General features: G+C 39.1%; 1 protein-coding gene across 1 annotated transcript in view; it reads right to left on the reverse strand.

Moving 5' to 3' along the window:
- Positions 1–5,004: 5,004 nt before the first annotated feature.
- LOC310930828 (cGMP-inhibited 3',5'-cyclic phosphodiesterase 3A-like) overlaps positions 5,005–14,752 on the reverse strand; it is a gene marked incomplete at both ends in the record, with an annotated part of 72,728 nt that continues 62,980 nt past the window's right edge. Inside the window, 10 exons of the mRNA XM_083893879.1 lie at positions 5,005–5,318; positions 6,438–6,723; positions 8,797–8,958; positions 9,956–10,159; positions 10,822–11,021; positions 11,653–11,766; positions 12,022–12,133; positions 12,568–12,705; positions 12,792–12,943; positions 13,645–13,718. Of these exons, the coding sequence (XP_083750005.1) occupies positions 5,005–5,318; positions 6,438–6,723; positions 8,797–8,958; positions 9,956–10,159; positions 10,822–11,021; positions 11,653–11,766; positions 12,022–12,133; positions 12,568–12,705; positions 12,792–12,943; positions 13,645–13,718 (1,756 nt within the window). The remainder of the gene's footprint in view (positions 5,319–6,437; positions 6,724–8,796; positions 8,959–9,955; positions 10,160–10,821; positions 11,022–11,652; positions 11,767–12,021; positions 12,134–12,567; positions 12,706–12,791; positions 12,944–13,644; positions 13,719–14,752) is intronic.

Genomic DNA, 14,752 nt, shown 5'->3' on the forward strand with positions numbered 1-14,752 from the left:
TCTTAACTTATTTATGTGTCCTCACTCCACAATGTCAGTCTAATGGAGCTCACATGAGTGTTTTACCAATGACAAAACAGATTTTCTAGCACTTGTGTGAACAATAACATTATGTTTGAGTTTCTTCCCCCCAAGGCATAAGCAAACAAGAAGGCTGCCTGGGGGCCCCCTGATCACCGGGGGGCCCAACGGTGAGTGGAGGGAAAAAAAGAAAAGATTTTAACATGCATATATTTAGCAGAGGTGGAAAAAGTACTAAAATATTGTACTCAAGTAAAAGTACCAATACTTTGATGAAATTTCAATACAGTAATTTGAGTAAATGTATTTCGATACTTTTCACCTCTGATATTTAGATATCTAAACATTGTTGAGTTTGAGTTTAAATTTCAAGTGTTATTGCACATTTTGTTCTAAGTTTTAAAAACCAATGACATTAAACTGGTTCACTTATTTAATGCCACACCAAGTAAGTAAAATCACACTTATGCTGCCTTCACATGCTTTCAGAATGATGGTAAATACGAAATAAAAATAATTCCCAATGTGCAAAATGCACACGAACACACCTCCACGTCGGGATTTCCAGTGGGAAATTGGGACATAATTCCAGAGTGGCTTTAACCTTTGACATTTCTAGATTGGCACAGAGTAAGATCTGGTCATGCATAGTAAATTATTCCTTTATTATAATTAGAAATACTTTTTTTGTAATTTAAAAATACTATACTGCTGATTTAGCCAATAAAATATAAAAAAAACAAAATACCTCATCCTGCTCAAGCAAGTGAATGAACTATTCAAAAACTGTTTTACCCAAGAAGCCGCTACAGTGAGGGTGAACCATGTGTCGGCCATTTTTCATTTCGCTTCAACAACAAAACTCATAGTTCTAATTTCACTGTGTTTACAATGTCAAGTATGGTCTTTCCGATGCACGTGAAGGCAGCTGTACTTCACTTTGAATACAAGAGTGCAAATGAATACTAGGGCACTTTTGTGATTTTTGTCACTCACTTATTTGGTGTAAATAACACAACTGTGATTAATGCAGTTTATAGTGTTATCTGTATATGTGCATCTATAATAGTCAAGCACTTTAGCAACATCTATCTAATTGGGTCCCAACAGCCTTCAAATTAAAGCTATTTAAAGTATATACATATATATTTGTATTTTTTCACAGCTATTCAGCCGATCACATCCATTTGGAGTGGAACTCTAGGCTCAACCTCCACTACTTCAAAATGAAGATGACACATATACAACCTGATGTATCATTCACTACCTTGTACATTTTAAAATGAAGCAAATAATGAAACAACGCAGACACAGTGTTACCACAGAAATGATAGTCTTATAATTCAATGTATTCACATTACAACATCCACACGGCTGTGACAATAACTAATGATCTTCAAATATACTCACTGTATGTTACATAATACCAATATAGGCACTTCCAGTAAGTCTGGCAATATTGCAGCTACAGTATAGTGTCTAAATTACAAAATGGTAAAAATAAATAATGTATATCTAAAAGGGTTTTTTGTAGTTTTAAAATGTCTTTACTGTACAGCATATGTATATTTATATATATATATGTGTGTGTGTGTGTGTATTGTACAAAATGGAGCATCAACCTGGAAGGAAATTAATTATGTTACTTTCACAAATACCATGTATTTTAGAATACTTCTTCCATGTGTTAGTACTGTACATGTGGTAAGTGCAAGGTACTAGTGAGAAGAAAGCAAGTCATTATTTAATCATGTGTCAACTATATAAAAATACTCTTTTTTTTTTTGTTTGTTTACATAATTGTAAAGCTTGTTTGGTTCCCACCGTTACAATTATGCTACACGTGTGAATAATTATGACAATCAAAAAAAAATAAAAAAAAATGCACTAGTAAAGCAAGTTGACTGCTTGGCAACAAAATGCACGCATTGTCCAAACAAACAAACACAAAAGTGACCATCAGCAAATTAACAAAATGGACAGATGGATTAGAATCCCCTTGCATTTAAGGACGAGAGCAGTTCTGTGACGACCTCTTGTCCACTGTTGCCAGTGAAGGTCTCAGATCTGCAGGACGAGCGGAACGTATGTCAAAGAGGAAGCGCAAGGACAAGTGTGCTAAAGGGCCTTCTGTGAAAAAGTCTCATCAGAGTCGAAGTCTGAAGAACTAATAACTGCGTCACCGCTTTTCTCAGTGGTGCAATTGGTCAAATAGAGGACAGAGTCACATTAGAGAGGTCAGTGGCAGAATTCAAATGGACAAAAACACACACTGTACAGTATATATGTGTATACTGTGTTTCTCAAAGCAGGAGCTGGAAAACATAAACTAAGAAAATGTAAGGAAGTGCAGGTAACGTACTAAAAAAAAAAAAAAAAACAGCAGGAGTATTGTAAACAAGATACAATAGGTGAGGCAACACATGATCATTAGAAGCCAAAAAAAAAAAAAAAGGCTGTTCTGATTCAGTGGCTTCAAACAATTGTGGTCTGATACTGGGCTTAGGGTGGTGAATGATGCTCTGTTTAATGTCTCTCTAATCAGTGGGTCAACCAATTACCTTCAGCATGTGGCCTTTGTGCTGCAGTATCGACAGAGCATCCTCTCACACTGACAGCAGAGAGAGAGAGAGAGAGCAGTAAATGGGTTATTACTGTATGTCGTCTACCATTCACCACAGACGGAGACATTATGTGGTGGAAGAATATGTCACTGCAAGGATGTGCTGTTCTTTTTTTAAAAAAAGATCAGACATTAGATGAGATGTGTTACAAGTCCGGGACGTACATCTAAGTCCGGGAGCCATTCAACAACTGATTTACTGTTTATGAGTTACATGCAGACGCAGATTATGGGCACTTCATACGTAGATAATACTGCCACAATGTACTTGAAATTGATGTGACAACTCAATGGCGGTGCTTCCACCGATTAAAAGCAAAGTACATGTGAAATAGTCATCTTGAACATGTCGCATCCTGTTTGAGACGCAGTTGAATTTACTCATGTTTTTGTCTCAGGCCAAAGTCGAGGCTCTTATGTGACTTGACTTTACAGCACATTGAGTCACATTTCTTAAACATCAGGTCCTGATCACTGAGATATTAAAATTGTGTCAATTAATATTTTGGTACAAAATAGGCTCGGAGATTAGGAAGCAGTAAGAAAACAATGACCTAAACATGTGCATAGTACCTGTGATGTGGAAATGTAAGGACAACATTGGAAGTTAATTGCAACTTTTGGCTAAACTTGTAGCTTCAGAGACTTGTTTTGATTCCAATGACTTTGCCCCACAAAAAGCTTCAAAAGAATAAATTCAAAGTAAATCCTCTCTGTGTGACGCACACATCTGATGTCCTGTCTGATTTTAACCGTGAGAGAAAGAAAGTCTCCCTGAGGTGATGGAAATGGAGGTTACGTAGATTAACAAAGGTTTTCTGCGTAGATGTTAAAAGCAGAAAAATGTATTATCGTCATTGTTCTTATTCATTATTGTTAAAGTAACCTGCCATTCCGGTATGTTTTATCTTACTGTCCCAAGGAGTAAATGCAAATGTTGACTTTCAATAGTTTCCTGAGGGTTTAAGATCAGCATCATTTGCAAGTGATTACATAACGAGGAGCAGGATACAGCATACTGCAGTACACTGAGCCTTCAATACAGCAACGTGTCAGAAAGTGATAGAAAAGACACAAACAACACTGTAGTGATAAGACAAAAAAAAAAAAAAGATTACACATTTAATCCGCATCAGGGTGTTTTGTTTTAATATATTAAGCTTTCTAACTCTTTATATATTTTTATTGCATGGTTTCCTGCTTTGTTGTTTTTCCCTTTTACCATCCTAAAACCTTTGGTAGTTTCGACGTACGACTCGCAGCACTGACTCACTTTCGTACAGCCCAACATTAATTTGTCGATTCACTGACCCGTCCATATTTACCCTGAAACTGGGGACCGGAGATGGTACGAATAAATTATTTCAAGCAAAGACCCACACCTGCAAGCTCGCACACATAAGCCACTTTCAGACATGGAGAGTTCACTGTTCATATAAAGACATTTGAGCAGCTCCAGATTGGCGATGGCCCCGGGTTTCAGGACAACCCGCCGGCTGGAGCATTTCCTGCTGTGTTCTCACATGGGCTCATGGTAAATTATCCAGACATTTTACTAACGGGTGAAGTTAGCATGTCGCCCCTCTGGACAATTTCAGGAACATGCGTGCACTTATGTGCATGTCTGAGAGCAGCTTTACAGTGTGAAGGGCCTCAAGTGTTCCTCCTTAAATTAACACAGCTACACTGAATGGTATGGTATTCGTGACGTAATTAATTGGGCAACGCATGTAAAACATAAAACAAGTATTAAGTATTTAATGCTAAAACCCACGGGTGAGCAGTTAATTTTGGCAGAAGTTGAAAGGAAGGAAGATACATCAGTGTTCCTCATTTGATTGACTGCCTTCATAATCCGTATTTATATTTATATATAAAAAAAACAAACATTATGGCCCATGTGCGGCCTTAAAAACTCCTGCTAAAATCGCCACACGTCTACAGTTAATTGTGATGTCTATATATAATTGCATTCTGAAAATATTTATTTATAAATTGGCAGCAAATGTCTGCAGTCCTGTGTGACCACAATGGGTTGAGGTCTGTGCAACCAGTCGTTTCTCTTCTCGTGACAGTAGCAAAAGAGTCTGTATCCCAAAGAACATGAACAATCCTGTATTGCAATATGGAAAAGCTCCTTTAAATGTTTGGATATTCAGATAAAATGTGTAAAGCACAAATTTTTCCCACCCTGTTATTTTTTTTTTCTTTTCTGTATAGGCACACATTTCCCAAACATCTACAGTGTTGTGTCTAAGTGATGTGCTGGCAAAAACAGGTGTCAGTTGATAGGATAAGAAACAAAGAAATACTTTTTCACATCCTTGCCCTGACTGACACCTTATTTCCCATGGGCCTTTTCACTGTGGGTCGCCCTCCTGTAGTTCCTCCTGAGGTTTAGAGTCTTCCTGTGGAGAAACAGGCCACTCTGGTTCCTCCACTCCCTCCTCTGGATCTTCTCCTTCTACCAGCTCTTCTCTGCTCCCTGGCTCCTCCTCTTCTTCATGAATCGCCAGAATAGGCTCCGCTACATTGTTTAAATGGACAGACTCTGACCCTTGGTCTTGTTTCTGAGCTTCCTCTGCGATCACCTTCTTCCACATCTCATGGTTCTCCATCAGGTGCTGCGTGATCTGACAAAATACTTTCCTCCTTTTCTTGGGAGCAGTATTTTCTGGAAAAGAATAAAGTCAATTCAAATGACGTAGCACATTATGTGAAACCCAGTTCATCCAGCTGCTAAAAAGCAAACTAACTTTGTGTCTGGAATGACTAATTGAGATAAAATAGGGTAATATAAACATCTTCTTTACAAAAGGGTCCTGGCAGAGACAGGCAGCAGCATAGGCATACTGACAGAAAAGTTTTCTATAAAAGAAGAAAAAAAAAAAGCACAGATTCATAAAATATAAAAAACAGAGCAGTGCAAATTAATTGAAACATCCACAGCTAGACTCACATGAGTTATTCAGACTTTATTTAAAAGCACTTCAGTAAGCTGTTATTTCAAGTGATTCCAAACAGATGGAGCAGCAAAGTGGAACATATTTTTTTTTTTCTCTCTCAATGCAATACAGGCTTTTGGAACATTTAAGAAGTGAAGTGAAGACGATCAGTTCCACTATTTTAATGGGGAATGTAGGTCACTATTTAAGAAGGTAATAAACCCAAGATGATCCTGCAGATTAAAATATGCCAAACTTTGGGTGAACAAAAGCAGAACTCTAACTCTGGCATTGAATTTAAGATGAACTCCAGTGCTCCATGATACACTGTGTCCAGCAGGTGTAACATTCTGAGGATCCTTCAATACATAAAACATCACTATAATCCAACACAGACACAAAGGTGTTGAAAATGAAGTCTCTTTTTGGCCTTAAAATCAGCTGCAGATAAGTTGTTATATAATGTTGATTTTCAACTGCAATGTTAACCACTTTTATTTCAGACCACATGGTTTTCAAACCGCGATACATGTACCATCAGTGGTACGCAAGCTTCCTCTGGTGGTACTCTGGTACCTCTGGAAAATCAGAAATACTTTTCTACTGTACATATCAGGGTATGTGATGTGATTATTAGAGTCACCTTATCGCTCACTCCATCTTCATCTAATTTCACTATACCAGTGTGTGTGTGTAGTATAATCTTATAAGAATAAATCTTCCTCCTGAGAAAAGTCGATTTTCAGACTTTGCTCGATCTGTTTACACCTCTATATTTCAACATTTGTGATAATATCAATATTTTCTCAGATGGTTTGAGAAGCACGGTTTTGCACCATAGCACTTACCTGAGACTTCTGAGCTCGTGGAACTGTCCTCTTCTGCAGTGTCCTCTTCTTCATCATCCTCGTTCTCCCTGATCTCTGGCTCCTCCTCCTCCTCCTCCTCCTCCCCCTCTTCCTCCTCCGGGTTGGGCTCCACCCATCGTCCAGGCATGAGGCTAGCTGAGTCGTAGGAATTGCACAGTGGTCCCACAATGTGTGTGATGAACGATTCCTGAAGTTTGGCCAACTGTGGTGCCGCTCTGTCCATGAAGGGGCTGATGGGAAGACCGAGGCTCGCCTCCTCATCACCCTAAATAAAGCATTGCCACATTAGTATGAAATAAGCGCCGACTGAATAAATGCCGGGACTGAACCAAAGCAGAAACTAATTTACGAAAATAACCGAGTCATTCGGATATATTTAGTGAACAGATGGAAATGATGTCAAGCATGTTAATTGCTCCATATTTACAATTGATAATTTACTAAATGATCTGTTTCACAGTTAATTTAAGTCCTAACAGTGAGAGGCAGAGTTTTCTGTGCTGACATCATCACATAATGTGAAAATAAGGGAAATGATTTATGACATTCATTCTTAACATAGATCCACCTCATTAATCAATGGCTGTTTTACTGCCAAGTAATGGGATGTTAGCGTCACTCTGAGTCCTGGAGGCCAAGATGATTATTTTACATAAAACCTTAGTAACTGGGCCTAATAGAATAGTTGTTTTTTTAAAGGAGATTGTGAGATTTTAAAGTTTAATACTTTATGTTGGTTATACATAATCGATTATGTTCATAAGCTGCAATAAGATATTTCTTTTTAAAGGACTGCCAAATTTGAGACAAACTTATTAATTATCTATTTATTATTTATGCATTGTTGGAGACTTTTAATTTCCCTGTCTGTATTTAATCGTATCCACGTAATAAAATTAAAGTTCCTTATATTGACCTTAAAATATGGTTCCAGAAACTACGCTAGAAAAAAGGGCTTCATAAAACAAGTATTATTCAAAGGACAGACTGTGTTAGCTTGTATAGAATGTACATCAGTATACTGTATATCTGCTTCTCATGACTCAAAAACAGCCACATGTGCCATCTATGACGTCTGTGCAGACAGAAGTGAAGAAGAGCAGATGTATCCTGGTTGCCATAGTGACTGACCCAAAGCCCCATACAACTGTATGACACAAAAGCATGTTCCTGCGTTGAAGTGCACATGTGATGCACAATGTATGAAAGAGATTAACGTTCCTGTTCCTGCACAGACATACATTCATTCATTCAATTTCTACAGCTTCGTCCTTCACATGAGGGTCGCGGGGGGGGGCTGGAGCCAATCCAGCTGACATAGGGCACAGGGCACAAGGCGCGCACACACACACACACACACACACACAAGAGGAACTTTGAGATCCACCTGTCACCATCAATAAATCCTGATGAGACTTCAGAAGCGATACAAGGTTGTCTTTCACAAATTAATCTCATGTTCCTTCATGTTTAATAAATATGAATAGCGTCCAAATATAAGTGTCGACATTAGTATCACAACATGACCTTGAAGTATTATTATTAGCCCCATGAGAAGATATTTACAAGACATACAGACCTTGGTTCATACTCACACAATAATCAATCTCACGTATCCCTCAAGCTCTATGAACAAATGTCATAATCAAGGCTCCTTTGATATGTTTTCTTGCGTCCCGTGAGAGTTTTTGTGTGTGTTTGTATGAATGTGTGTAGGATTTACACACGTTTTAATGCTTTGGAATCAAAGCTGCTCTTCCACAATGACAGTAACCTGGACCATTTTGTCAACACATATCAGCTTCCAATTATTGTGAGTGAACAACATGAAAAACCCGCTCACTGTGTCTCCACCGTGAGACCTCACCTCAGGCCTTGTGACAAGCTGGTTGTGCTTTCTAGCTAAAGTAATGCAGTACATACAATAGAGTAAAGGGCCTGAGCCTTTAGCCAGAGGCCAATAGCAGTGTGGTGTTGACCAAGGTGTTGACGATGCATGTGACAATTATTCTGACAATAAATATAAATATGTAGGAGACATATATGTGTCAGCTAAAACAGAAAACAATGTATTACAAAAAGAGTGATTCAAGATGAAAGACAAGGAGATCATAAAACAGAAGAGAATAAACACAAATGAACACATGCAATGATAAAAGTACAATTATATACATAAAATACTGTATACTATCATATACATAACATATTTCCACATTAAAATAGGTCAGCAAAGGGCCACCCTAGGAATACATGTTTTCATATTCAGTCAGGAAGCACCATGTCTGGTTGTTGTTGTTGTTGTTGTTGTTGTTGTCTTTCACTGCATACAAACACTCACCTGTTCATAGAATTCGTTGACGATGCCCTCTGTCCACTGCAGATGCAGGTCCTTGCACTTCAGCGGTCCATTAATATCAGCCAGTTTAATGCACATCTGGCAGACCAGCAACCTGTCGTTCTCATTGGACCAATCGATACCTGAAGATGGATCGTCACCCACCTGGAGGATCAACGAAAAGACGAGGTGACATCGAACATGTTTGTGTTTGTTGGCGCAAACGGTGTTTGTAGCTATAACGTGATTAAGTGATGCCAAAAAATGTCTATTCAGTTGAGTCGTTGGTGCTAAATCTTAAAGGTTTATGGTCTAAACCACCTTTCTTCTAACACTGTAATGAAGCACATACACAGACTCTTTTATTTTGAAAACCACTGTGTTAAATACTTCACCAGTTGTAGTTTGTGACTATGAGGTTCTCTGCACTGAATCAGTGAGGTTTTAGATTTACAACTCATTTTAAGGGACATGGCTGCTTTTTCCTCGTAACCCCTTCCTCCACATGACTCTACAGCAAAGCTTACATTAATCAAAGAATAAATATCATAAATGTGTTATTTCCAGTAAGGCCTGATGAGCTTCAGATGACCACAAATCGCTATGGGTTAGTCGTTCTAAGTTAATAACGGCAAGAGCTGAGAAGATCAAAACTTGACGGTTACTTCACAGAAAGCTAATTCGCTTCCAGGAAACGCAGAGCAGGGTGTTTGGTCATGAGAAACATTATTTTTGCCGCCGAGCCAGCAAGCTTAGTGCCGACTGACTGGCTCTGGCCCCCTGATCACCACCAACACTGTACTAATATTCACAATGGAAAAAGCTAGATCCTCAAATCCAAAGCCAACATACTGCACTTGAACAAATTCTTGAAAAGCTGCAGGATGTTTTATGTCACTGCCCTTGAGCAAAACATATTTAAAGTGATGCACAAACTGTTCTGTTCCTTAAAATCCAATGATGACAAGTGACACTTGTGTTTGTATTAGAAAAGCTGTGGTATTAATATATAATACAATATGTGTATGGTACTATTTAAATTATCACTAGCAAATCATTATTCAGCCAATCCAGTTTCCAAAGACAGTAAAAACAGACAGACAGACAGACAGACAGACAGACAGACAGACAGACAGACAGACAGACAGACAGACAGATCTACCTTTGCATTGAACTCGGCAAGAAAGTCAAAGTGCTTCTTCAGGTCAGTGGCCAGAATGGCCTCGATAACCAGGAATCGGAAACGTTTAAATTCCGCGTGGTCCAGGTTGACAAGGAAGTTGTACTCTGGCCGTGACATGAAGAGGTTCCAGGCTGAGGCAGCGTGGTGGTTTTCCAGAACGGATCGATCGTTGTAAAGCACGGCCTAGAAACACACAGAAACTTTAGAATTACAGTAAACAAACACGACAATAAACGACACTCTTGCATAATTGATCATATTTTCATATTTCTACTCCCCTCACTGTACTTTTTACTACACATTTTACCCTTAGTTATTAAACTTCCAGATCAGATTTATTATGCAACACATTTTTTGTTTTTTTTTCAATTTCTCTCTGGGTCGCGACAGTGGATCACCTGGAAACATTACAATTTATGACTTTAAATCCTACAAGGAGGATACATAACAAGTTACTGAATGAAACAAAGTTAAATTGTGAATCAATGCTTATTCTTCATGTAGTCTTAAATATTCAACATGTATTGGAATGTTTAAGGATCATCTCATTTTTGATTTCAAACAGTAGCTGCATGCAAATTAATTGGATCTTAATTATATTTTAATCCATACTATAGGCTAATGATTATATTGGGATACTGGCATATAAACAGATATACAGTCAAATTCAGTCAAACTTTGCAGTACATTTCATAATACAAAATGAACTGGTGTTGCTCAGTGAATATTTTGGAGAGGCAATTTTATGTGGGAGTAGGGGATACATGGCTGGAGGTCAAATGTCTGAAGACATGGGACTATGTAAAGTTTGGGAACCACAGCTAAAGGCCGAATAGCGCGAGTACCTGTGGAGCACTGGTGGCCACAAGGAACGCGTTGGTCCGCCCGGGGTGGTCGTAGTCGTGCATTGCAGCAGCCACATAAAGGGCCATGAGCTCCAGAGCAGGGATGAGGCCTGACAGACAGCCATAGCCGTCTTCTGACACAGTGTAGGTCTTTGAAACCAGGAAGCCCATATGACTGTGTGTTATTCCGCTGTCTGAGTCTAGCCACGGGGGAATGGACAAAACGAGGAGGGTGAAGAGCAGCATGGTGGAATTTACACCTCCTGTACTTGCATATGCCTAGCACACACTCGAGCAGTCAAATCCAGTTACACGTGGATCAAAGGGATGGTCTTAGCAAGGCATATAAATGAGGTTATGGAAATATGAGTGAGAGGGAACTCTAATCTGTCTTTAATTTCATGCAGTTCTAGACTTCAAATAATGTTTGGCACATTAATGCCACTGGCAAAAGCCTGAGTAAGATAAGACAAACTGTGAGTAGGATAACACACACACACACACACACACACACACACACACACACACACACACACACACACACACACACACACACACACACACATGCACTCCTGCAGGTTCAGTGCTCTGACATTAGGGTAGTGCCAGGAGTGATGCTGCAGGCAGGTAAAAAAAAAAAAAAGTAATAAGATCTACCTAAAGGAAATCTGCACGCTCACAAATGGCTGAACAAAAGTTGGAAGAACTGAACAGTAGAGCTCGTTGTTCTTGTACATAATGGCATCTTAACTGGCTTCAGACACACATCTGTGCAGCTACTGGATTCAAACACAGGCCATCACTCCTGCATTCATGCACATATCAACACACCCGAGTCACTGGCGGAGCCGTGGTCAGCGACGAGGCTGGGCAGACCGGGCACAGACTGCGTGGTGAGGTACCAGACTGCATGAAGGACATCTGTGGCATGGACTCTGTTGTGATCTGGGTCGGAAAAAAAAAACTTCTGTGATCTCTGTGTTCGTAACCTTCTCCACCAGGGTGCACTGCTGGGCTACTTATGTTTCTTGCAACGACATATAGGCCGATATACATTATACTGTATGACTCACAATAAAGAAAATCTAAATGGTGTGATGTTTCCCTCTAGTAACTGCTTCCATTGACACAGTTGCACACAACTGGAGGATAAAATACAATGAAATAAAACCCACAAGAAGACAGATGTGGAACACTTACATGGTATATCTCTGTAACCATTCTCAAGGGTATAGAAGTAGTTCATGAATTCTTTTACAGGGATCTTAAAGATCCCAAACAGGCCAGTGTCTTCAAAGAGCCTGTAGGAGACCTGAAACACAACAATCACACTGTCAACTTCAAACACATTATTTACAAGTAAAAAAAATATGGATACTGGAAATGGCAATTCAAAATGATTTCACTCATATATTTGTTTATCTTGACAACTGTATATCAGTTTCCTCATTCCCGTAATTTTCCCTGTGCAGTCACATGCATAAATGGAAGTGATGTTTCAGTCAAGTGGTTTATTTTTCACGCCATCTTTAACTCACTGAAACATATTCACATTTACCTTTTATCGAAAGGCCGACTGTTCCACCAAGTGTAAAAAGCAAGTGTAAAAACTTGAATGTGATATATATCCAGAGCTTTTCAAACTGTCTCTGTTTTCATTTGTGTTTTTATGCGCAAATCGAAAAAAAAATGTAAATGAAACAGGGTCATCAAAACTCACCTATCGATTCATTAAGATGTGCTCACCTGACTGAGGATACGTCCACATTTCCCATTTGTCTTTTCCATCAAGGTGAAGATGGGGAAGTTCCAATTATTTAGCTGACTCATTAAAGGATCTAAATCCTCCATTATTAACGGCTCTGGAGCCAGAATGGGTTTGTCCTGTATGAAAAAGATACATACAGTTTACATGTGTGTGCTTCATTAATCGCTTCACTGTAACAGAGACTGTGGAAAGGGAGCTGTACCTCAGGAGGTATTAGTTGGTGGAGGATGACATTTTGAGCAGGGGCTTTTCCCTCCTCTGTGTCCTCCTCCGTATGTGCTACATCACTGCTGTCACTGTGGTTCGCTTCGTGGGTGCTGTCATAGTCTGATGACACAACAACTGGATCCTCAGCTAGTAAAGAAAAACAAACAAAATAGAAGATCACAAACAAATCATTGCTGATCTCAATTATAATAATAATAATAATAATCATTTTTGAGTGGTGGTGAATTTTCTTCACACAATAATAGTTTGCATACCTTTAGCTGAGATTAGGATTAAGATTTTGATGTACAGACTATGTAAAGAGAATGGAGAATGCATAAATAACACAAAAATACACAAATACAAAACAGACTAATTGGGAAACTCATTAGTTTTGGCGGTTATATGCAGCTATGGCCTATAGGAGAGATTGCATACTGTATATATGATATAGTGCTTAACACATTCTTTAGACCACCACCCAAAGCCAGAACTGCCCTAAATTAACAGCATGTATAATTATCAAAATAGTTTTTTTATGTTTCCATCATACACCAGTTTGTAGAAGCTCTACAAAAGGATATTTGTAACGCTAACATATACTTATTATTATTACCTTTTATCAAAAGGCCAAATTTACTGTTTTATATAAAATAAACATACAATTATGTCTTGATATAAGACGTTTACATTTGAAAAATTATAGTTAGAGTCACCACATAACGTGCACATCAAAAAAGAGAGAAACACTGTAACACAGTATGTACTGTACTCTGTAGTTTGTATTCCCATGGTGCTTTGAGGCAGTGCTGTAAAGTGATGGTTAGAAAGACAAAGTCTGAGTTTACCTGACCGTGGTATCCTGTCTCCCTTGTCTACAGAGCCCTCCCCATGGCTCAGTTTGATGTATGGTCTCCCACAGCTGCAGAAATAAAGGGTTTTAAAAGTTAGACGCATGTAAATAATGTCGGTTATTGTGTAAAGCTGGTGTTTGGCAGCACAGTAGATGGCAAATGCAGAACAGTGCGTGCGCGTTTGCTTGTAGAACACAACATGTGTTGTGCCAAACAATTGGGAATAAATCCATTCCCTCACATCTGTCTTTGATGAGTAACCAGTCGACAGAAGTTGTCCAGAAAAAAAACCCCCCCAAAAAACTTAATGGGTTTCCTACTGTGCTGTCACCACATTAAACAGATGCTTTACAGATGGTGAAGAAAACATATTAATGAACAAATTGTAATGTAAATACACAAAAAAACATATAGTAATAATAATAACAATATATAAATAAAACAGCTGGTAGCATAAAGACACTGTTACAAGAAACTGACCGCACCCTTTTTGAGATACATGACAGACCGTTGTCAGCTGCAGACGAGTGTAGAGCAGAGCTACAAACAACCTCGTCGACAAATGGAAATGTTCACATTATTTGACTGGTTTATGAAGCGATGTATAAATATTTCTACAGAGACAGCCTTGAGCTGCTCTGTGCTGGTTTCTTAGCTGTGTGACGACACCTGGAGCCTCTCGAGCGTCACTCTCTCAACTGCTTTTCCACGTTCCTCCGTTTAGGCTACTGTCAGACTGTATAGGTGGTTCCAATTAAAATACCTTTCCCTAAATGCTGTAAAAACCTGCCTATTCGGAGCAGGAAATGCCTGCTGATAGAGCATGGTGTCACAGGGAGCACACAGACCTTTGGTGTGTCTATCTCCTTCTGATAAATTGTTTCGTGAACACTTTTGAGTCGCACCCACCCTAACCCTAATGGTCGCGAGGCCCCAACAAAGGAAGTTCTGTTTTGTTTGCACGGCCAGGTCGAACCACTGTGCGTAATGCCTAACAGGTGTGGAATGTAAAATAGTTTGATAGTTTGGCGGGCGAACAGTTAGTACATTATTGTCGGGGGGGTCTGGGCAGGCAGCAGTACTTGGCATAAAAGGTTTACTT

Source organism: Microchirus variegatus (genome assembly GCF_963457635.1).
Source record: "Microchirus variegatus genome assembly, chromosome: 8".
Taxonomy (NCBI): Eukaryota; Metazoa; Chordata; class Actinopteri; order Pleuronectiformes; family Soleidae; genus Microchirus; species Microchirus variegatus.